Source organism: Budorcas taxicolor, chromosome 19 (assembly GCF_023091745.1).
Source record: "Budorcas taxicolor isolate Tak-1 chromosome 19, Takin1.1, whole genome shotgun sequence".
Classification (NCBI taxonomy): domain Eukaryota; kingdom Metazoa; phylum Chordata; class Mammalia; order Artiodactyla; family Bovidae; genus Budorcas; species Budorcas taxicolor.
This window is the reverse complement of record NC_068928.1, coordinates 9,224,670-9,249,841: the sequence shown is the minus strand read 5'-3', so window position 1 is coordinate 9,249,841 and position 25,172 is coordinate 9,224,670. Positions and strand designations below refer to the sequence as shown.

The 25,172-nt window shown below is 47.6% G+C and overlaps 1 protein-coding gene across 1 annotated transcript in view; it reads left to right on the top strand.

The window, feature by feature from the left end:
- The window catches only part of RNF43 (ring finger protein 43), a 65,910-nt gene that overhangs the window by 28,270 nt on the left and 12,468 nt on the right, over positions 1 to 25,172 (top strand). Inside the window, exon 3 of the mRNA XM_052658664.1 lies at positions 21,552 to 21,674. Coding sequence (XP_052514624.1) covers positions 21,552 to 21,674 — 123 coding nt within the window. The remainder of the gene's footprint in view (positions 1 to 21,551; positions 21,675 to 25,172) is intronic.

Below are 25,172 nucleotides of genomic sequence, written 5' to 3'. Positions count from 1 at the left end.
CTCCAGAAACAGGCTAGGTAAAGTCCAGGCTAAGAATAAATTTAGTGACAGCAACTCTGCGAGTTAAGAATTTGGTAGGAAGGAAGTTCAGCCTCTGAAGCATCTGGGGTAGGTGTGGGCTTAGCAATGAGGTATGCTACCACTTTCTGAGGTACGCCTACCTAAAGGCAAAAGCATGGCTGGTGCCTGGGTGCCTGATGACTCCTGCACCGTAAGAACTCATTTATAGGCATCCTCACAGAGGTACCCACCCGAACAAACACTAAGAAGAAGCTAAGGAAAGTGCCTAAGATCTCAGTATAGTCACTGAGTCAACAGCGATATCAGATAAGGTGCTTTTCTTATGGGGGGAGGTGTGGTGGGGGGGAAGAGCCGCCGATGCACCTGTGGTTGGTGATTCAGAAACTTGGTGCCACATTATATGGCACCATGAAGCCACCTTATGTTCCCGCCACCCCATGGTGGCTGATGTCGTATAATTACCCATTTGTAACCAAGCCAAGAGGAAATGGACTGGATGAAAGCCAGAGTGAGGCATAGTTACCTCTTAGCTGAGCCACACTCGGAAACTATGAAGCTGGATGGCTTTTCAGGACTCCTTTCTGTACCAGTGAAGCGATTGTCACTGTCAACCTAATAATGGCTGATTTTTAGAGGTATTGTGCATTTTTGCTTGCCTCTGAAGATAAATATATGTTCGCATTTGGGGCTTCCCTGGTAGCTCAGCTGGTGAATAATCTGCCTGCAATGTAAGAGACCCTGGTTTGATTCCAGGGTTGGGACAATCCTCTGGAGAAGGGATAGGCTACCCACTCCAGTGTTCATGGGCTTCCCTGGTGGCTCAGATGGTAAACAATCCACCTACAATGGAGGAGTCCTGGGTTGGGAAGATCCCCTGGAGGAGGGCATGGCAACCCACTCCAGGATTCTTGCCTGGAGAATCCCATGGACAGAGGAGCCTGGTGGGCTACACAGTTCATGGAGTCACAAAGAGTTGGACATGACTGAGCTACTAAGTACACACATGTTCTCATGTAAATATATTCAAATGAGGGATTTCCATGGTGATTCAGTGGTTAAGATTCTGTGCTTCCAATGCAGGAGGTGCAGATTCAATCCGTGGTTGGGGAACTAAGAGCCCACGTGCCGCATGGCCAAAAAAGTAAAAATAAATAAATGCATTCAAATGAGCCCCCATGGCTCACACAAGTTGCCAAATTATGATATCTCAAGCAGGAACAGGGTCCAGACAATTCCTGTTGGCTGAACTAGGACTGAACCTAATCCTAGACTGACTCAGCTTCTCTGTTATAGTTGTTTGAAATTCTGATATCCCGCCAGAGATTGTTTCTAAAGAGTTCTCAGTGTGAAGTATGAATCACAAATGAATGGAGTCTCGGGAGACCAAAAGCTCAAGCTTTCAGTTTTAATTCAGCACACATTTTATTGATTGCCTCTTAGGGCACTGTGTTATATATGGGGATATAAAGAAACCCCTGACCTCAATGTGGTAGATGAGAAAATAAATTTATGCTGAAGATGTAAAGTGCCTCAATAAATACAAACAAGTCGATTGGGACATTTCAGATGAAGAAGAGAGTCTTCATGAAAGAGTGGCATGTAAACTTGTCCTTGAAGGATAAGTAGGATGTCTGAAAGTGACAGGATAGAAGTAAGAAGCATTCCAAGAGGATATAAGAGATGAGTGAGTAACACGATTTGGTTTGGACAAGTGGCATAGTATGTTTAGAAGGGGAGTGGAGATAAAGCTGAAAAGGAAGAGGCGAAGAGGAAGGAGTTAGTACTTTTTGAGTACCTACTGTGTGCAGAAATGGTTGGTACTTCAATTACATTCATTTCATTTAATCTGCAATGATCTTGGGTAGGTGGTGGTACCCACATTTTTTTCACCCACAAGGAAACCAAGACTCAAGAGATTAGGCCACCCTTCAAAGTCACACACATCTTGTGTGTGACAGAGTTGAGATCTGAAACCAAGTTGTCTGATTCCAAAGCCAGTGTAGAGCCCTGATTTAGTAGGCTGAGTTTGAGTTTAATTCAGAAGGCAGAGAAGAATCATTATAGTATTTCAACAGGACAGTGATATGATCAGGGCTATCTTTAGGAGATTGTATAGTGCTTTAGAATAGGGAGACATTGGAGACTAGTGAGAAGTTTATTGTAATTGTTTAGACCCCAGAGACATAGAGAAGGTCGGTTTCCGACTATGAGTTTGAGTGATTGGATACAGTGACTCTGAGGTGCTCAGGCTGGATCTCTAGGAAAATAATGGTGCCATTAACAAAAATGGGTAAGTTAAGAGGGCTTACTGGTTTAGGGTGGAGTAGAGGGTACTAGTAAGATGATTAAGAAATAATGTCAAACAGGCCTTTGGAAGTGCATGAGAATTTGACTTTGGAAGCAAATTTGGGAATTATCATTGAAGATATTGGAATGATAAGAACGCTATAGAGCTGTAATAGAAGTCAGAGAATATATCCTTATATTTAAACAAGCAGAAGAAGAGAAGAAAAAGAGGCAACAAATGAGGGGCCCCAGGAGTAGCGTTATGTCACGAACAGCAAGTGAAGAGGGTGCCAAGAATGGGTATCCAACAAATGAGAAGAAATTTAGAGATATCTGTCTCCCTCTAGCCTCAGTCCCTTTCCTTAGGAACCAACTGGCGCCACTGGCTCAGACACGTCCGCACCCGCCACCCCACATTCAGTCAAGAGAATTGTCTGTTAAAGACGTGTTTGCTAGTTACAGTTTTGATTGACACTAGTGAAAGCTCTCAGTTTTCGTGCTACCAAAATAAAGTAAAAAAATTCAACTCTTGCCCTAAATCATTGGAGGTTTAGTTTCCAAGAAAGTTCTTATAATTTTGGTGCTTCTGTTCTTTTACTCTGTGATTCTTCCTGTGGTCAATCCAGTCTCCTTTCATTATCTATGAAATTCACGCCTGAAATTCAGGATTCCTGGTTGCAAGGCCAACATGCATTGCATTGTGTCTTCAACCTAGTTTATTGAAATGGGTGGTAGTAATAAAGGAGAATAAAATAGCTAATGAAGGATTATAAAACACTTTGCTAATATAAAATGCAACATCAAAGCTGAATAATAGTCTTAATTTAGGTTGAAGGGTTCAATTAGCAGAGTAAAAATAAAAAGGACAAAGGGTAGTGTTGCTTCGTACCTTGATAATCAGTGTACAGATCAGAAGTGCTCCTATTGATCCTTACTGCCCTATGAACTCTCAACCCAGGAATTTGGCTCACCTCCCTAACTAAGTACTTCCGTCACCCTCTCAGTCTGATGATGGTACCTCCCCGAGTCTCCTGACAAATGCAAACAGGAACTTGTGTTCAGCAGAGCTAACTTGATAACTGAGAGGGTTCCTCTTCCGTTTAGCAGCACTTTGATTATCTTTTGGTATCTCTTACCATTTGCACTTAGCAAGAAAAATACAGAGGTTTGGGCAATTATGAGGTAACAAAGAACTTAACTAGAGTTCGCAAAGAGCAAGTCAGGGGATGTTGGAATATTTGAACACAGTCACGTTTGCATGAGGCAGCGTCATGCCGTGTCTTCAGGGCCAGGAACCTGAAACAAAGGCAAGGGCGGGGTCAAAGCAAATGGCCCCTCAACTAAAGTCTTTACGTTTTGGGCTTCAGATACATCAACTTTTTAGGGTATAAAGAAAAGAGGGACTTCCTTGGTGGTCCAGTGGTTACGACTTCGCCTTCCAAAGCAGACGGCACAGGTTCAGTCCCTGGTCTGGGAGCTCAGATCCCACACACCTTGTGACCAAAAACTAAAACCATAGAACAGTAGCAGTATTGTAACAAATTCAATAAACACTTTAAAAATGGTCCGCATTAAAAAAAATCTTTAAAAAAATAGAGAAAAGAAATATAATTCATCCCTCATTCCACTGAAGGTAAGGTAAAAGAAACCACTCAGAAAAAACATGGAATACTGTTGAGAGTAAGTCAACTCTGAATTTTCCATGCAGATCACTGGTCCAAGTTCTTATAAAATCTTAGCAGAGACTAAAGCCACCAGAGATACTCAGCCAACACTGTGGGCTAAAGCCAATGGGAGGCAAAACTTTGAGTCATTTCTGTAGGGGTGATAAATAATAGAATTGTTTTTCATAGTCTCTAAACGGCTCCTGCCCTGGAAGAGCTTCCGATCAGATCTAGGGCACAGACCAAAGGGCCCAGAGTGACAGGGGGCCACCGAAAGTGACATAGTGAGAGTGAGTGAGTCTCCGCGCTCATTTCACAACCTCGCCGCATGCCATGTGCTGTGCTCTGTGAATTTACTTTCCCTGTGTAGTTTCACAGATGGCCTTGGGATTCTTGTACGTAAGTGGATGTATACATGGCTACAGATCTACTGTCGGATTTTAGTCTTTTGAGAGCAGGATCTAGTCCCTTTTTTGGGGTGAGGCAATGCATTAAGGGCTGTGCTCATTTCTGCACATTGATACTGAAGAAAGACAATAAATAAGAGTACCTGTGGATGGGTTATTAGCAGAAAGTTCTTCCTAAAATAAGTGACTTTGTTCAGGGTTATAGAGATTTAAGCATCATATAAAAGGGAAAGAAGAGAACTCTCCCCTGCTTAGAGGTCAAAATACAATAAAACTGGCTTTAAAATGTAAACTTACAGGGAATATACAGAAGGTTTCTAAACAGAAAGTGGAAATATGAAAATAATCGTATCCTGATCAAATGACAAGGCAACCACCAAACTTATTTATCTCAAATATCGTAATTAGAACAGATAATTCAACATGCATTTTTCTTAACATCTGGCATGTACAAGTCCTTCTTACTTGAAGGAGCTCAGGGTTGACTTTACAGGAAGTGCAGTAGTTTTGTCGAACATCTCTTAAGGACCAGGTGTTCTGGAGGAAATGGGAGAGAGGGTGGGTCACAGGGGAACACTGATACAACTAATTGTAAGGGGTAAGTGCTATTTAAGAATTTTGAATATATCACTTCAGGACACTCCACATATGTGTTAGTCGCTCAGTCACGTCCCGCTCTTTGTGACCCCCTGAATGGCCCACCAGGCTCCTCTGTCCATGGAACTCTCCAGGCAAGAACACTGGAGTGGGTAGCAAGGCCCTTCTCCAGGGGGTCTTCCCAACCGAGGCCTCCCTCATTGCAGGCAGATTCTTTACTATCTGAGCCACCAGGGAAGCCCAGGAGACTGCAGGAGAAAGTAACTGGGGGGACTGAAGGCTGGTGTGAGCATTAGAGAAGGGCCCAGTTGGGCTGGGCTGCGAGGTCAAGGATAAAAAGGGTGGGGAACTATAGGACTTAGATCTCGGAGCCTCTGGCTCACAGGAGAATAGGAGGCGCCGCTTGGTTTTTCTGTAGAGCCAAGGAGATAGGGGAAAGGTTCACGGGAAGAGAAAGTAAAAGGAATTTATTAGCGACCCAAACTACTTTCCCATATTATACTCTTCCTGTAAAAGATTTCTTAAAGCAAAGACAGTGTTTTTCTGGTCTCATTCTCTTTCATGTCTAGAACTCTCCCACAAGAAGTCATTTCGCTATCTTTATAGTTCCTAGGAGCTCAAGAGATGCTATTAGGAATTAAGTATTCAGAGGATGGAAATAGCAACTGGCACCAATGCCAAGATGTTCAGGCTCCATCCATAGAGACCCAGTGAAATGACGAGCCCCAAATGGTAGTCTCTCCTAGGCTCTCATGATACCCTCTCTCACTTTTTCTTTTATCCCCTGCCTAGAAGCTGTACTGTGGGTGGGAATAAAAATGAACTCTCCCATTGCATCCAGGCAGCTGCCAGCAGCCTGTTTGCCTTGTTCTTTGCTGGCAAATCATTAAACAGTGCCCCCAGAGCAGGCCTCTTCCCCAGGGCCACCCCGTGGATGGGGGTTCAGAGCTGTGGCCAAAGGACGGTCAGCAGGCAGGCTGGAGCGCTCGGGCTGTCTCCAACACAAGCCTCCCCTGGCTGCTGCCTCTTCTGAACAGAAGCCGCTTTGGCCTGATCTCAAACCCCAGTGGCTTTCGAGGAGAGACTCTGGGCATCTGTGTTGGCTGTGGCCTGAACCATTGTGTCCTCCTCCTCCTCCTCCTGATGTAATTTCTCAAGGCAGCTACCCCTGTATTTCCTCTGCTGTTGCTTTATTGAACCACAGGGCCCATGATCCATATTTTTTTCCACTTAGCAATGTAAATGGAACAGGCTGTGACTGCCCCGGATCTGGGGATTGGGATCAGCCAAGCATACTCCCTAGCTTCACCTCATCCCCACTCACAGTATGACCATTAAAACCTGGGCAGAGGGACTTCCCTGGTGGCCCATTGCCTTCCAACACAAGGGGTTGTTCAGTCCCTGGTCTGAGAGCTAGGATCCCACCTGCCTCTTGGCCAAAAAACCGAAACATAAAACAGAAGCAGTATTGTGACAGATTCAATAAATACTTAAAAAAAAACCAACAAAACAACCTGGGCATAGATTTGGTTGAACTGGCCCATTTGAATACAATTTATTGTTGAGTCAGTCAGTTGTGTCTGACTCTTTGCCACCCCATGGACTGTAGCACACCAGGCCTCCCTGTCCTTCACTATCTCCCGGGGTTTGCTCAAACTCGTATCTGTTGAGCTGATGATGCCATCCAACCATCTCATCCTCTGTTGTCCCCTTCTCCTCCTGCCCTCAGTCTTTCCCAGCATCAGGACATTTTCCAACGAATCAGCTCTTTATATCAGGTAGCCAAAGTATTGGAACAATATAGTACTGAATACAATATCCACCCTCAGAGGGCCTGCAAGCCAGTCATGGAAGACAGCAGTGTGAAGCAGAGTTTGCAGGGCAGCTGGAAATCCCTACAACCTCTGAGCAGAAAAGCACGGCCATATTTATGTAGCCATTTCACACACTTGCACTGAAGTCACTGAACTTAGCACTGCTGGAGTAGCCCTGCTGATGTTCCGGATACGCCGATGGCATATTTAAGTGAATAACCTGACTTCCTCAAGTTTCATGTCTTTGGTCTTTTTCCCCCCACACAGGGACTGTTTGCTTTTAGTCTTTGGCCTTTGCAGCATTAAAATCTGAATCTAAATAATTACTTGAAAACAAACACTGCCTGCTTCCAGCAGGTTTCTAAATTCCTACCATCTCTGGCATGCATTTGGCTAGAACAGAAAAGCAAAATAATAAAGCAGACTGTGTCAAGGCTGTTTGCAGACAGCACATTGGGTTAAGTGTGAGAGTTCAGTGAACTTTCACGTGTGGGAGGAGTGAAGGCCGGGCCTGGAAAGGGCCCTGTCCAAAGCCTCTTTAGACCCTTATCCTGGAAGTATGCGGAGCAGGTATTAAACCCTTGTGATGCTGCCACCCGTGTCCAGACCTCAGCCTTCCTGCAGGGGACTCTGAACAAGACCTGGCTAAATGAGGGGTCTCAGTGCCTCCTACAGGATGGAGGTCAGTGTGGCCATCAAAATCTCCCATGACAGCAGTCACTAGCTGAGCAGCAAAATGCAGCTGACATGTGAGATCTCTTGGTAGGATTGTTAGCATTTGAGGCCAGGTAAATTTGTCTCCTGGTGGAGGGAGGGACTCCAAACCACATGACTGAGGTGTCTTCTAAGGTCTTGACATTCGTGGGCCTCAGAGCCTTAGTATTCTATTTCTGAGCCTTCCTTCCAAAACACACCAATGTAACTGAAATGATATTTGATAGCCTCCTCCCTCTCCTAACATCATGCGTAGCTTCTTGGTGCCCCTGTAACTAGAGGTCCTTCTGGACTGAGTCAGGACAAACCCTGTTTCTCTATGGGAATATAATGGACAAACACTCTGCCTCTTGAGGGCCTTCCCTGCTGGTCCAGGACTTAGGACTCCACCTTCCGGTGCAGGGGGCATGGGTTTGATCCCTGGTCAGGGAACTAAGCCCCACACGTCATGGGGTGCAGCCAAAAATTTAAAAAAACCTCTACCTTATGGTGGTTGCGATTTTTCTCCTTTCTGATTTCCACCAAATAAGATTTCTTCTCTGATATCAGCTGATTTCAAAATCAACTCAGACAGTCAATTCTTTCTCCTTTCTCCACCCTTTCTTCTCCCTTCCTTCCTTCTTAATTTGTAAGATATATTTTAGAAATTACAGTTTGGGGAGTTCCCTGGTGGTCCAGTGGCTAAGACTGTGCACTCCCAATTTAGGGGACCTGGGTTCGATCCCTGGTCAGGAAACTAGGTCCCACGTGCCACAACTAAGACTTGGTGCAGTCAAAATAAATAAATAGATTAAAAAAAAAGAAATTACAGTTTGTATCTATTTAATATGTGTAACTTTTTAAAATGTGTGCACGTGTCATTTTAAAATTCCAGAAAGATAGTTCAGTTCAGTCGCTCAGTCGTGTCCGACTCTTTGTGACCCCATGAATCGCAGCACACCAGGCCTCCCTGTCCATCACCAACTCCCGGAGTTCACTCAGACTCACGTCCATCGAGTCAGTGATGCCATCCAGCCATCTCATCCTCTGTCGTCCGCTTCTCCTCCTGCCCCCAATCCCTCCCAGCATCAGAGTCTTTTCCAATGAGTCAACATCTCTTCCCATGAGGTGGCCAAAGTACTGGAGTTTCAGCTTTAGCATCATTCCTTCTAAAGAAATCCCAGGGCTGATCTCCTTCAGAATGGACTGGTTGGATCTCCTTGCAGTCCAAGGGACTCTCAAGAGTCTTCTCCAACACCACAGTTCAAAAGCATCAATTCTTCAGCGCTCAGCCTTCTTCACAGTCCAACTCTCACATCCATACATGACCACTGGAAAAACCATAGCCTTGACTAGACGGACCTTAGTTGGCAAAGTAATGTCTCTGCTTTTGAATATACTATCTAGGTTGGTCATAACTTTTCTTCCAAGGAGTAAGCGTCTTTTAATTTCATGGCTGCAGTCACCATCTGCAGTGATTTTGGAGCCCCAAAAAATAAAGTCTGACACTGTTTCCACTGTTTCCCCATCTATTTCCTATGAAGTGATGGGACCAGATGCCATGATCTTCGTTTCCTGAATGTTGAGCTTTAGGCCAACTTTTTCACTCTCCTCTTTCACTTTCATCAAGAGGCTTTTTAGATCCTCTTCACTTTCTGCCATAAGGGTGGTGTCATCTGCATATCTGAGGTTATTGATATTTCTCCCGGCAATCTTGATTACAGCTTGTGCTTCTTCCAGCCCAGCGTTTCTCATGATGTACTCTGCATATAAGTTAAATAATCAGGGTGACAATATACAACCTTGACGTACTCTTTTTCCTATTTGGAACCAGTCTGTTGTTCCATGTCCAGTTCTAACTGTTGCTTCCTGACCTGCATACAGATTTCTCAAGAGGCAGGTCAGGTGGTCTGGTATTCCCATCTCTTGAAGAATTTTCCACAGTTTCTTGTGATCCACACAGTCAAAGGCTTTGGCATAGTCAATAAAGCAGAAATAGATGTGTTTCTGCAAGTCTCTTGCTTCTTCCATGATCCAGCGGATGTTGGCAATTTGATCTCTGGTTCCTCTGCCTTTTCTAAAACCACCTTGAACATCTGGAAGTTCACAGTTCCCATATTGCTGAAGCCTGGCTTGGAGAATTTTGAGGATTACTTTACTAGCATGTGAGATAAGTGCAATTGTGTGGTAGTTTGAGCATTCTTTGGCATTGCCTTTCTTAAGGATTGGAATGAAAACTGACCTTTTCCAGTCCTGTGGCCACTGCTGAGTTTTCCAAATTTGCTGGCATATTGAGTGCAGCACTTTCACAGCATCATCTTTCAGGATTTGAAATAGCTCAACTGGAATTCCATCACCTCCACTAGCTTTATTCGTCGTGATGCTTTCTAAGGCGCACTTGACTTCACATTTCAAGATGTCTGGCTCTAGATGAGTGATCACACCATCGTGATTATCTGGGTTGTGAAGATCTTTTTTGTACAGTTCTTCTGTGTATTCCTGCCACCTCTTCTTAATATCTTCTGCTTCTGTTAGGTCCATACCATTTCTGTCCTTTATTGTGCCCATCTTTGCATGAAATGTTCCCTTGGTATCTCTAATTTTCTTGAACAGATCTCTAGTCTTTCCCATTCTGTTGTTTTCCTCTATTTCTTTGCATTGATCCCTGAAGAAGGCTTTCTTATCTCTTCTTGCTATTCTTTGGAACTCTGCATTCAGATGCTTATATATTTCCTTTTCTCCTTTGGTTTTCGCCTCTCTTCTTTTCACAGCTATTTGTAAGGCCTCCCAAGACAGCCATTTTGCTTTTTTGCATTTCTTTTCCATGGGGATGGTCTTGATCCCTGTCTCCTGTACAATGTCACAAACCTCAGTCCATAGTTCATCAGGCACTCTATCTATCAGATCTAGGCCCTTAAATCTATTTCTCACTTCCACTCTATAATCATAAGGGATTTGATTTAGGTCATACCTGAATGGTCTAGCAGTTTTCCATACTTTCTTCAATTTAAGTCTGAATTTGGCAATAAGGAGTTCATGATCTGAGCCACGGTCAGCTCCTGGTCTTGTTTTTGTTGACTATAGAGCTTCTCCATGTTTGGCTGCAAAGAATATAATCAATCTGATTTCGGTGTTGACCATCTGGTGATGTCCATGTGTAGAGTCTTCTCTTGTGTTGTTGGAAGAGGGTGTTTGCTATGACCAGTGCATTTTCTTGGCAAAACTCTATTAGTCTTTGCCCTGCTTCATTCCACATTCCAAGGCCAAATTTGCCTGTTACTCCAGGTGTTTCTTGACTTCCTACTTTTGTATTCCAGTCCCCTATAATGAAAAGGACATCTTTTTTGGGTGTTAGTTCTAAAAGGTCTTGTAGGTCTTCATAGAACCGTTCAACTTCAGCTTCTTCAGCGTTACTGGTTGGGGCATAGACTTGGATTACTGTGATATTGAATGGTTTGCCTTGGAAACGAACAGAGACCATTTTGTCATTTTTGAGATTGAGAACTCCATGAACAGTACGAAAAGGCAAAACGGTAGGACAGTGAAAGAGGAACTCCCCACATCAGTAGGTGCCCAACACGCTACTGGAGGTCAGTGGAGAAATAACTCCAAAAAGAATGAAGGGATGGAGCCAAAGCAAAAACAATACCCAGCTGTGGATGTGACTGGTGATAGAAGCAAGGTCTGATGCTGTAAAGAGCAATATTGCATAGGAACCTGGAATGTCAGGTCCATGAATCAAGGCAAATTGGAAGTGGTCAAACGAGAGATGGCAAGAGTGAACGTCAACATTCTAGGAATCAGCGAACTAAAATGGACTGGAATGGGTGAATTTAACTCAGATGACCATTATATCTACTACTGCAAGCAGGAATCCCTCAGAAGAAATGGAGTAGCCATCATGGTCAACAAAAGAGTCTGAAATGCAGTACTTGGATGCAATCTCAGAAACGACAGAATGATCTCTGTTCGTTTCCAAGGCAAACCAGAAAGAGAAAGTAATATTTAATATTATACTTCCTCCTTGTATGTATTTTATTAAAAGAAATTACAGATAGATGGTGATGACTTTGGCTTTTCAGGTGATGCTGTGGTAAAGAATCTGCCTGCTCATGCAGGAGATGCAGGTTTGAACCCTGGGTTGGGGGGATCGTGTGGAGAAGGGAATGGCTATCCACTCCAGTGCTCTTGCCTGGAAAATTCCATGGACAGAGGAGCCTGGTGGGCTGCCGTCCATGGGGCTGCAAAAGTGGGACACGACTGAAGCGAGTGAGCATGAGCATGCGTGGCCATGTGCACCACGAGGATGCCAGGCAGAGAGTGGGGTCGGGAGAGGCCCACCATAGGACCGTCGTAGGGTAGAGGAGTCCAGTCACATCATGGAGCATGGCCGCGAGCTGAGACAAGGGGAGGTAATCTTTTTACTTGAAGACTGTAATGTGGGAGGAGACAGTGGGAGAGGTGGCAGTCTGCCTGAATGTCCATTATCTGGGTCTGAGCTTGTGTGACCTCTAATTTCAGGACACACCTTTCTCATCCTAGACAAACATGGACGATTCATTGGGAAAGTATCTCTGAGCAGCGTCTGGGTCTGACTGCCTTGTTGTGGCTAGGAGAGATGAGATAAGCCCTAGAGGGGAAGAAGAAAAGCTGAGACTGCTGGGTAGAGAGAGCCTGGGCCCAGAGGGAAAAGGAGCAGACAGCTCCTGTCTTGTTGTTAAGAATCATTCAAGCTGGAAAATTCTAGAAATGTAGATCCTGAAGCCTTCCATCCAGGCATTCTAGTACTCAGTTGATGTTTATTATACCACACAGAATACTTCCCAACACATAGACCTGGAGGCAGAATGGTGTAATATTCAGGAAAGTGGGGCCGAATTTAGGAGACTTCAGCCTCCTTTAACTCCCTTATGTAACCATGGGCCGTCTGGAGCATAAGGCTCACATTCCTTGTCTGTGTAAAGCAAGTTCTAAAGGCACCGTACAGGTCTGAACCAGGCTCAACTGTTAGCAATTCACATCTCTTTTATAAATTGTATGGCAACTGGATTCCAGTTGAGTTTTATTCATTCTTTTGCCAAATATGAAGGACCTGTTTTTCTTGCTGTTCAGTTGCTAAGTCATGTCCGACTCTTGCATGGACTGCAGGCCCCCGTGTCCTTCACTATCTCCTGGAGTTTGTTCGAACTCATGGCCATTCATTCGGTGCCCTCCAGGCTCCTCTGTCCATTGAATTCTCCAGGCAAGAATATTGGAGTGGGTAGCCATTCTCTTCTTCAGCGGATCTTCCTGACCCAGGGATCAAACCCGGGTCTCCTGCATTGCAGGTGAATTCTTTACCATCTGAGCCCCCAGGAAAGTCCACTAAGAGCTACCAGATGCATAGCCCCAGACTGGACCCTCGGCGAGCTCAGCTCCTCACCTCAGACTGCCCCCGCCTTCTGCTGGAAGCTGGCAGGTCCTTTCATTTCTTCTCTTATCAGCCCTCTTACTCACCAGCACCCCTGCCCCCAGGAAGTTTTCTCTGGATCAGCAAGAGATACTGGAGACCTCTATCATCCCCCGTGTCTCTGCTAGTCCCTTTCCATCAAGGGTATGCTTCTGTTTCTCTCCTGCCACTAACATTATTTTCTTTCGTACCTTAAAAAAAAAAAATCACACAATCAAGCAGGAATACATTTTCCTTGTAAAAGCATTTTAACAAATAGATAAAAGGAAACTCCTCTTGACAATCCTCCAGCCTCCCAAGTTAACTGATTAGGAAACTCAGCCACCCCAAAGAGGCAGAGATGCAGTCTAAGGATGGATGGAAATGCAGTCTAGGAGTTTCCAAATCCTAAGCAGTTGCCATTAGGATCTACCCTGTAGCGGTGAGCATCGGCCTCTTTAAATAACGGGCAAGATGCCCACACTGGCCCTCAGAGACTACAGCAGCAGCAGCAGCAACTCCAGGCCAGTCTGCTTGTCCCAACACCCAGCTCCAGGGGCGTGACTTTACGACGCTTCTGGGTCCTGTCACCAGAGATAAAAGTCAGGTCGTTCCAAGTTCAGGTAATGGAGCTTGCACGGGAGAGGATGATTATAAAATCTGAAAAGAGGAAATGCGGAGAAGGTGCCTTTGATGCCCGGCCAATGTTCCTGATTACAAAGGCAAAATTGTAGCAGGCAGTAAAGTTACCCGTCCAAGGCCTGGGTGAAGGTCTGTGAGTGGACTCAGAGAATAAGAGATGATTGCGGCTGAGCTGGGCGGGGACGAGGGCGGCTGGGGAACAGGAGACAGCAGAGAATTGCTTGCAGGAGCACACACCCCGAGAGGAGGAGGTGCCGTGGATTAAATAAGACCCGCGTCAAGTTCGGGGCTCACTTGAGCCCTGGAATGCCCTTTGTGAGGAGGTAATGAGATCACATGGGAAGGAGGCGGGCTGAGAACTGGAAGAGCTTGTTCAGTGGGGTTGGAGGGCTGAGCCCAGGAGGGAAGTGACCATGGATAACGAGCTGTCCCAGACCAGGCAGAGGGGAACACTGGCATTCAGAGCTGCTGTGACGACCGGCAAGGGAGAAGCTGTCAGGACGGGCTTTGTCCCTTCCGAGAATAAGAAGGCATTTTACTAGTACAGATGCAACGGTGTCAATAAAAATAACAACCATTTAATGAGCACTTATTGGGACAAGCCTGATGATCCAGGGGCTAAGACTTGGTAGTTGCAATGCAGGGGAACTAAACCCCGCATGCCAAAACTAAGAGTTCGTATACTTCAACTATAGATCCCACAGGCTGCAAATAAGACGTGGTGCAGCCAAATAAATAAATACATACAAACAAATATTAAAAAAATAGTAATGAGCACTTAGTGAGTGTCGGGAGGCTCCATGCTAGGCACTTAGAGCCATTGTCTCCAGACTTCATGATAATCAGGAGGCAGTTTTTATTCCATTCTGAACATGAAGAATGGGAAGTTCAAGAAAGCTAAGAGACAGCCTGTCCCAGGTCACACAGCTAAATGATGGAGTCAGAAAATGAACCTAAAGGCTGGGAAGAGAATGGAAAAACCAGACCAAATAAGGTGAAGGAGGAGGACAGAAACATACAGACCAGAGCAGGAAATACAGCGCACACCAGCAAAGACGTACGCCCTTACCTCAGTGCTTAAAGTGTGTGTGCAGAGTTGAGTGCTCAGCCAGAGTGGCCTGGACCCTATGGAAGAAGTTCTTGTAATTTGCTCCGCTCCTCGTAGCAGTGTCTAGAATTGGGCATTGGGTCTCCTGGCCTTTCAGCAAGATGCAAGTAGACTTTAAGCTGGCTTGGTTTCTAGGAGCCCTCCCCAGCCACACTGTCCCCAGGTCCTGCAAGCCCGTTTCTCTTGGTCCTCTCCTGATATCACTGACAAGACGGGGCGGGGGGGTGGGGGGGCAATGTGGAAATCGTGTTTACATCTGCATTTTTAGGAGACATTAAGGAGGTGGATGCAGTTAGATCTGCTTTCTTCTCAGGCGCCCTCTTCCCAGCTGAAAATTCCCTGGAGGAGGGGGTAAAAACAGCCCTGGTGTTACACTCCGGGGTATAAGACCAACCCTGCCTTGCTAGGGAGTTGAATGACCTTTTCTTGGCTTTTGTTTTTAAACTGAGAATGTGTACTTGAGAAACTCTCATTGTAAAAGACTCCATACATAAGCACAGTCAGCATGATTTTCATGCTGCAGATATGACTCTGCAAGAAATACCATGGTCCTTTATTTTTCTCAAATGGAATTCCTGACCTAAAGGTCCTATCCCACTTTGCAGGAGACCCAGGTTCAATCCCTGGGTTGGGAAGATCCCCTGGAGATGGGTATGTCAACCCTTCCCAGCATCCTTGCCTGGAAAATCCCATGGACAGAGGAGCTTGGGGGGCTCAGTCCATGGAGTAGCAAAGAGTCGGACACGACTGAAGCGACTGAGCATCCCCCTCACAGAGCAGCCAGAACTGAGATCACTAATACTTTTTACTTGGCCACACCGGTCACCACCAATGTGACCACTGTCCGAGCACAGTGTTCCCTTGGAGTCCAGGTGGGCAGAGCATCTCTGCCAGGGTCCAGCCTCGGGGGTCCCTCCTTCTGGGGCATAGGCTGTAGATTCCCACCAGGTGGCACTCTCCAGGCCCCTCCCCATCCTCCAGATTCTGGGGACTCTGACCACCCGCTACCCCCACCCAGCTCCGCAGACAGACTCCTTTCTGCCCTCAGGACACTCCCTTGTTCTCAGTGACTTCAGTCTTTCTCCAAAGTCAGGACGAGAGACCTTTAGCAACTTTTGCTTTTGGTAAATGTCCCCTAAGGCAAGGAAATAGAACACAAGGCTCTCTTCTTGGAATGAGAGGAGGGGAAAGACAGGAACAGTATATAAATAGCTCTCATTCTTTTTTATTCTTCTACAACAACACAAAATAAAACTCAAATTAATATCTTTTGCACAATGTCCTATGATTGAAGTACTCAGAGCAAAACACCAAAATCTCTTCTCCATCTCCTCTCTAATTCCTCTCCCAAAGCCATGATTATCAGGATTTTGGTACATCGTGCTGTCTTCATAAGTAACTGTCAGTTATCTGGTTGTAGGCATTCAATATTTAATTTTAAAACCTTTGTAGCAGGGACTTCCCTGCTGGTCCAGTGGCTAAGACTCTGAACTCCCAATACGGGGGACCTGGGTTTGATCCCTGGTCAGGGGACAAGATCCCACATGCCATAATCAAAAGATCATGAATGCCGAAACTAAGACCCGGCGCAGCCAAATAAATACTTTTTGAAAAGAAATAAAACCTATGTAGCAGGCACTGGAGGGGCAGTGGAGGTCTGTCACAGGCTGCAGGAGGGAGGCAGGGAGGGAAGTAAGTAGGTAACTAAAATACCCTGGGGTAAGTCTGTGTGTGTGCTTAGTTACTCAGTCGTGTCTGACTCTCTGTGACCCCATGGACTGTAGCCCGCCAGGCTCCTCTGTCCATGGGATTCTCCCGACAAGAATACTGGAGTGGGTTGCCATGCTCTCCTGCAAGGGATCATCCCCACCCTGGGATAGAACCCACATCTCCTGCATTGGCAGGCCAGGGTAAGTCTAGGCCTGGGGAATTACAGTACTCTTAAGGGCCTATGGACAGAGGAGCCTAGCAGGCTGCAGTCCGTAGGATCGCAAAGAGCTGGACACCACTGAAGTGACTTAGCACACACACAAGGGCCCCGAGAAGGGTCTCCAACCTACCTTGACAAAGCAGCAACACCAAAGGTTTTGAAGACATGAAACAAGTTCTTTCTGGAGCATGGGCTGCCAATAGGGAGAGGTGTTGGAGGGGTGGTAAGCTATAAGGAGGCATGAAGGCTAGCTGGAGTGGGCAGAGCCTTTTAAGCTGTGTTTAAAAGTGCAGACTTTATTCTAAGAGCTGTGAGGAGCCTTTTTAGCTCCTAGAGAGAAAGAGTGAGTGAAAGTGAAAGTTGCTCAGTCATGTCTGACTCTTTGCAACCCCATGGCCTCTACAGTCCATGGTATTCTCCAGGCAAGAATACTGGAGTGGGTAGCCTTTCCCTTCTCCAGGGGATCTTCCCAACCCAGAGATTGAAACCAGGTCTCCCGCATTGCAGGCAGATTCTTTACCAGCCACAAAGGAAGCACAAGAATACCGGAGTGGGTAGCCTATCCCTTCTCCAGCGAATCTTCCTGATCCAGGAATCAAACCAGGGTCTTCTGCATTGCAGGTGGGTTCTTTACCAACTGAGGTGTCAGGGAAGCCCAGAGAGGAAGAGAGATGCCCACATTAGACCACTTTGGCTTCAGTATAGGGAACTGAGCGGGGTGCGTTGATCGCAGTTAAGTGGTTATTTCAGTGAATTGGATGGTGGCTTGTGTTAGAGTTAGTATGGGAATGGCAGAAAGAGGACAAAGAACAGAAATGTTTAGGAGATAGAATTGCTGGAATTCGATGATTGGGGACTTCCTTGGTGGTCCAGAGGTTAAGAATCTGCCTTGCAATGCAGGGCACAGCTTCAGCCCCTGGTCCGGGAACTAAGATCCTCATGCCTCAGAGCAGCTCTGGAGCCCATGTGCCCCAGTGAAGAGACAGTGACACAGCCAAATAAGTCAGTATTAAGAAAAGAATTTGCTGATCAGTTGTTGGAGGTGGTGGGAGATGAAGGAGCTCAGAGGAGACTAGGAAGTCATCTAACTTGAGTAGTAGGTGGATGGTGGTTCCAGTCCCTCAAATAGGGAACACTGGAGGGGTAGTTTTGAGGCATAAAATTATTAGTTTAATGGTGAAATACTGAGTTTGAGGTGTCTCATTTAAGGTTCTTCAGGCAGAAATGTCCAGGCCCCTCATGAGGGTCTGGAAATTAAAGAGAGGTCTGGGCTGCACTCTTATGTAATTAACCACCTCATGTGGAAATCAAAGTCAAGGGTTTGGCTGGGGTCACCCTGGGACATCATGGAGCACTCTTCACTAAAAGAGAGCCTGGAATATTCCTGGAAGTCACCACCAGTATTTCAAGGACTTGTGTTTGGGTCGTATGCTTTAGGAATGTATAATTAGGAAGGCAGATTTTCTTGGTTATGAATTAGGGGAAGGTACCATGTTTTCAAAGTCAAACGAAGATTCTTCTTTTTGTTTTTAACTTCATCTTACTTCTTTCTATCTCTCTAATGGTCTGCTCTCAGCTGTGTAATCCTGGGCATGTTCCTTAACTGTTCTGTGCTTCCGTTTCCTCATTTTTAAAATGGAGATGATTTTAGGGTTAGGAGGATAAAACGGAGAAGGCAATGGCACCCCACTCCAGTACTCTTGCCTGGAAAATCCCATGGGCGGAGGAGCCTGGTAGGCTGCAGTCCATGGGGTCGCGGAGAGTCGGACACGACTGAAGTGACGCAGCAGCAGCAGCAGCAGCAGGATAAAAAGAATACACACAAGTGGTTAGGACACTGGTCCACCGTGCTTGCTCAATACATGTGAACTCTCATCGTCATCCTCATCATTGGATGGACAATGGCAGAGTCACTATGTGTTTCCTTTTTTTTTTTTTTTTACTTTGTTTACGGCTCTGCTGGGTCTTCATTGCTGCGGGCCGGCGTTCTCTAGTTGCGGCAAGCAGGTCTACTCTGTAGTAGCCTTCTGGTGCGCCGGCTTCTCATTGCTGTGGCTTCTCTTGTTGCAGAGCACAGACTCAGGAGTTGTGGCACACAGGCTGAGTTGCCCTGTGGCATGTGGAATCTTCCAGGACTAGGGATAGAAGCCGTGTCCCCTGGATTCTTAATGCCTGGACCAGCCAGAAGTCCAACTACATGTCTCATTTGGAGTTACGTGACTCCAGAGGGTGGAGTCAGGCAGAGCTGGGTTCTAACCTTGTGTGACCTTGATTTCTCTGCGCCTCAAGCTTCTTCCTCTAAGTGGGGGTGAGCACACCTGGTAGTGAGATAACATCTGCAGGCTCTGGCAAGCCAACAGCGTTTACTAATGGTTAATTCCCTCCATCTCCTCCTTCTGTAGCTGTTAGTTCAGGACCAGGGAAGTCTGGTGACATTGCACCACATTTCGGCTCCATCTCAGCACCTTCTGTTGAGCACTGTAGGCGAGGGCATGTTGGTTCCCACCCCTGCAAGAAGACCTGGGGGCAGTGTGGTGGTTACATTTTCGCAAATCCTTCTCCAAAGACTGCTCCTCCCCAAAGTGACTTTCTCCTGCCCCCCTTGACCCTCTGGTCAGGGAGAAGCATCTTGGAGTTATCTTGAGAAAGTTGGACTATACGTGCCACCTACGTAGTAGGTAAGATCCTACGTGCATGCCCTGCGTGCTTGCTCAGTCGCTTCAGTCGTGTCCAACCCTTCGCGACCCCATGGACTGCAGCCTGCCAGGCTCCTCCGCCCATGGTTTCTTGTTTGCAGTCCCTCCCAACCCTCAGCACAGGCTACTTCCTCCGCCACGAAGCCACCCTCCCCCTTGTTGTGGTTCCACTGGGTGAGCACACATCATTTAAGTCCCCAAAGGAGCACAAGTCACTCTGCCCTCCCCCGTGGGATTGTAGGTCCCCATCCCCAGGCCCTCAAGGGGGCCCTTGAAGGAACCTGCATCACTAGAGCACAGTACTCTTGTATTCTGAGCTTCTCTGAGGCAAAGAGCCTACCGTATTCATTGTTGACTCCTCCTGCATCATTGAACAAGTGCCTGGCACCAGGAGAGCCTTTGGTGTTGGTAAAATGAAGAGATGAATGAGCAGATGGACAGATTAGTAGAGCTTGTTGAGATGGGGCTAAAACTTCACCACAGCCCCCAACTTTATGCCCCACACCGTTTCTGGGGGCTGGGGGATATAGAAACTTTCTCTCACACTAAATCTTGATCACCACCGGCCTGATAGTCCTTAATTTCTAGCAGCAAGAATGGAACTCACTCCTCTCTCAACACCCCCTGCTCAGAGATTTTTATTCACAGGAATATAATTCAAAGTGAGCTAGTGCCTACTCGCTGAGAACCTGCTATGTTCAAGAGGCCGCAGTGACACAGTATGAGGAAATAGCCCAAAAGTGCTTTCAAAAAGTGACTGTGCTTTTAAATCCAGCACTGGCATTATCATGCTCATAAACATCTTCATATATTCAAAATTGTCTCTGGTTCCTGTGACCAAATTCTCTCTGGTTCTTCCTGGAAGTCCTTTAGACTTCAGCAGCAGGAGCCAGGGAATCGTGGGCAACTCCCTAGTAGGAAGTCCCATTCTTGACAGCATACGGTGGGTTTCTACCATGTGGGAATCCCTGGCCCAGAGAATTATGCTTTGCTCTCACGGTACTCTGGGAAAATTAGGTTTGAGTGGGTATTAGAATCACCCTGAAGGAGGCACTTCCCTGGCAGTCCAGGGAGGTTTGGTTAAGACTCACTCTTCCAAGGCAGAGGTAGCAGGTTCAATCACTGGCTGAGGAACTAAGGTCCAACGAGCATGCCATGTGTGTGCTCAAGTGCTTCAGTCGTGTCCGACTCTTTGCGACCCCGTGGACTGTAGCCCGTCAGGTTCCTCTGTCCGTGAGATTCTCCAGGCAAGACTACTGGAGTGGGTTGCCCTGCCCTCCTCCAGGGAAACTTCCCAACCCAGGGATTGAACCTGTGTCTCCTGCGTCTCCTGCATTGCAGGCGGCTGAGCCACCGGAAAAGCCCTGCATGCCGTGAGGTGTGGCCAAAAAAAAAAAAGTCACCCTGAAGAAGACGAGAGTGTGCAGAAGGGCAGTCTCGTGCCTTTGGCGCGGGGACCTGCAGTCTCTGTTCAGCCTGTTGGCCTGCTCCCCCCGAGTCACTGCTCCGTACCAGCCGGGCTGGAGGCCCCAGGTCTTGGCTGGACCTGCCATACCCTCAGAACAGGTGGGCAGAGCAGGCTGCATCCTCCTCTCCATCCTTCCAGGGCACAGGATGAGCTCCTAGGAATTGTGGTCCTAGGAATTTGGCTAAGAGACTTAACTCTTAGCCAAACCTTATCCCCAAACAGTTCTCCTCCCTATCAGTAACCTGCTTACTCCCAGGATAGGCAAAGGGGGATGTGGAAGGGAACAAGATAGCATCCAGTGAGAAAACCCAAGCCGCAGGAATGATGGGCATCTCCACGGCAACAGCTGCCGTGGGGACAGGAGGCACCAGCTGTGCCCAGCGCTGCCCTTGGAGAGCAAGCGAGGAAGGCAAGATTCTGAGTGCACTGAGAGAGGCTCTGCACCTGGGGTCTTGGAGCAGAATTAGGAGGTGGGAGAGGCTGGGCCAGGAGAGCCCTTTGCAGCTGACCAGTTTGGAAAAGCAGGACTTGAGGGTTGCTGGAGTGGCTTGGCAACTGGCTCTTCACTTAGGTGCCCGTTTGGGACAGCCCTCACTCCTGTGTGCCCCCACCTCCATGCATCCTTGGTCCGGGGGCTCCTAACTTGCTATGAGACCATCTGATGGGAAGCCTCTTCTATGGTGGCACCAGGAGGCCTGCCAGGCCCCTGTGAGAACAGTGAGGAAGTGCCCGGCTCTCCCAGCTGCGCCGTCTGCTCCCTAGAGCCTCCTAACCTGTCTCTCGCCTTCTCTCTGCAGTCTCACCCCCTATACCTGTGCAACGCCAGCGATGATGACAATCTGGAGCCTGGGTTCATCAGCATCGTCAAGCTGGAGAGTCCCCAACGGGCCCCCCGCCCCTGCCTGTCACTGGCCAGCAAGGTAGAGTCACCCTTGACTCCAACACACTCTTCACCCAGCTCTGGGCTGTGAGAGGTCCTGTGCTCATTGTCTACTTGTTTCTCGAGAGTGATGTGCTCAGTTGAGGTTTTTATAGCCCATGACGGGTCTGAGAGACATGGAAATGCAGGCCCCCATCCTTTCCCCACCAACCATGTAGCAGCAGAACCTCCTGATGTCACCTAGGGTTTGGACCCCATCCTGCCTCCTCCCTGGCACGTGGACATTCCAACACCCCGCCCCCTGCCCAGCATCAGCGCAAAGAAGGGGTCAGCCAGAGGGCTTTTCCATCTTTCAGATATACTCACTGAGCACCATGCAAAGAGAGCAGAAACAGAAGCCAGTACCCCTTAGAATACTGTTCCTCTGAGACTGCAGAGTGGCGGGCCGCACTTCCACGGGGCGCCCCTGGCTGGAGCTGGCAGCCACTGCCACCTGTCCACTGTCACGGGCTCTTGGACTGGCACGCTGCCCACCGGCCTGCCACCTCACGGACCCGCACACATCTGCAGTCACGACCCCTGCTTTCACATCAGTTACTGTTTTCTTTGTGCTGATATGAGGGTGGGACCCAGCGTAGATACTTCTTGCATATTAATTCTCATTTATGTTCCACAATGACCAGGAACACTAGACATTGTTATCCTCTATTTGACATAGAAGACAAGTGAGGGTCAGAAAACGAGTAACTTGCCAGAGGAGCAAGGGGCAGAGCGGAGATTTGAACCGAGCCTTGTCCAGTTCTCAGCCCCGAGCTTTTAATCCCTGTGCCCTGTTGCCTCCTGTTCTGGATGGGAAAACGGAACCTCTGTGGTGTGATCCTCATGCTGACACAAGCCAGAGTGTAGCTAGGTTGTGGGGGGCTGGGTCAGGCAGACTTCGGGGCGGGGGTCCTGCTCCCGAGGAGGGCTGAGAGGGGGGTGACAGCCCCACCCTGTGGGCCTGCTCCTTGTGCTCAGGCCCAAGCCCTCCCGGGGGTTTCGTGGTCCTCCTGAGGGCTGTTTCCTGGGCCAGGAGTCTCAAGGGAAGAGCCTGGGTTCTTCACTGATTCCCCAGGGGAATCAGTGGGCAGAGTGTGGTGCCCATGGATGGGTGAGGATATTCTTTGGTTATGCTGATGCCGAAGGGGCTCCCAGGGAGGGGGAGATGGGGACCAGGAGGCGCTGGAGAGTGTGGTGTGTCTGCAGGATGGTGCAGGTTGGTGCGGGGCCTTGCTGGCAGCAGCGTTTTGTTAGGCTGAAGCTGCCCTGCTTCTGGCTATTTCATTTCCATTGCTTGACAAAGTATGGCAAATGTCACGCATTGTTCATTTGATAAATGACTGCCTGCTGTCAGGTAGGGGAGTGTGAGTGGGTTGTTGGGGGGGGCGATGGACGGATGGAGAGGACGGGTTCTGAGAAGCCCTGCTGTCCCTCTGAAGCAGAGAGTGACTTCACATGCACGTGGATGCTCAGCAACCCGTCAGGATGCGCCCACGTAAGACAGGAGACTTCTTGTCGCCCCTAGAGGAATAGGTTTCTGTAGGAGACGTGAGCCACGTGCAGAGACGCTGGGTCACCAGGGACATCGGTTAGTGCTCTCTGAGGTACTTAAGTAACCTGGTTGGGCCTTTGTTTCCACTCCCATAAAATGGGACTTTGATTTCCTACCCCGGTGACCAAGGTGAGGTTGAAAATAATGTCTGTCAAGTGCCAAGTAGCGCCTACACTAAATCAAATGCAAAACCAACAGGAGAAGCACCTTGACCTCCCAATATTTTAGACATCCCACAGGCTTAACTAAACTCTTCAGTGTGGGTTGTTTTTTATTTTTTTGCTTTTGGTTGGAATTCTATCAGTTCCATGTGTTAATACAAGTTTTCTCATAGGAAAATGAATTGTGCTTAAGAAATGCAGTGTGCGACCCCATAGACGGCAGCCCACCAGGCTCCCCTGTCCCTGGGATTCTCCAGGCAAGAACACTGGAGTGGGTTGCCATTTTCTTTTCTAGCGCACGAAAGTGAAAAGTGAAAGTGAAGTCTCTCAGTCGTGTCTGACTCTTAGCAACCCCATGGACTGCAGCCTACCAGGCTCCCCCATGCACAGAATTTCCTAGGCAAGCGTACTGGAGAGGGTTGCCATTGCCTTCTTCGTAGCTTGGGTAAACATATTTAAAAATAGGGTCATGGGAGAAATAGAGGAAAGGTGGCTCTTTGGTGAGGAAATTTGAAAACCACTGACCTCCATCCGCTCTGTGCTGGCGTATCAGTTAGTGTCAGAGGTGCCGTCACGATCCCCAGAACTGGGGCTCGGGAGCCAGGCAGCCCCGTGCCCAGAGCCCAGCATCTCCACTGCCCTCAGTGTGACTTGAACTTTTCAGCTCTTGGAGCCTCCATTTCCCCGTCTGTAAAAGGGGAATAATGATGGGGCTGACATCATGTAGTAGTTAGGAGGGGTGGAAGAGACAGTGCAGATGGAAGCTCTTGCCCTGTGCCTAGCATACAGCGATCACCCAACAAATGATTGCAGCGGTCACCATGGCCCTGGTCATCGGCACCTCTATCCTGTGCTTCCATAGTTAACAAGGGTGCTCTTTCTCTCTCACTGTCCTCTCCCCATCTCTGAAGCCCTCACTAGTTCTTCTGGACTCTCTCATTCTTGTCAGCACCACCACCTTCCTCCTCCCGCCCAGTCACCCAGATTGGTTTCTTTTTTATTATTATTTAATATTTTTTTGGCCATGACTTACAGCATGTGTGATCTTAGTTCCGCAGCCAGGGATCAGTTCGGAGCCCCCTGCACTGGAAGTGTGGGGTCTTAACTACCTGACCACGAGGGAAGTCCCCATCTCTGTTTCTCTGTTAGCACCCTTGTGATTCCTCAGGCCCTTACCACCCTGTGCCTGGACTGGAACAGTGGCCTTTTGCCTGGTGGAAGGAGCTGGCTCTGGAGGCAAAAAGATGGATATAAGCCCTGCTTCTATTACCATAGAGGCCACCCCCTGGTAACCAGGTACTCAGAAGGCTGAAATCCTGGGTGGGAATTCTGCTTCCACTGCTTATTAGCTGTGTGACCCTGGACAAGTTGTTCTATCTCTCCGTGCCTCAGTTTCCTCAATTCAGAAGTGGGGCTGATGACTGTCTTATAGAGTTGTTGTGAGGAGCAAATGAAATCACTCAAGCAAAGCACATGATAACAGCTAATATGATAATAACTAACACTTACGGAACACTTACTCTGTGCCAGGCACTTATTATAAGGCTTTACATGGATTAAATTATATAGCCCTCAAAACAACCCTATGAAGTAGGTTCAATTATTACCCCTAGTTTATAGAAAGGAAAACTGTGGCACAGAGCAGTTACATGACTTGCCCAAAGTTTCACAGCTAATAACTGATAGCAGATTCAGTCTGGGCAGAGTGGGTCTCAATAAAGGTGTTATCCCTTCTACCTCCTCCTACCCTCACTTTCAAGCCGAGATGAAGCCCACCTCTTCTGCT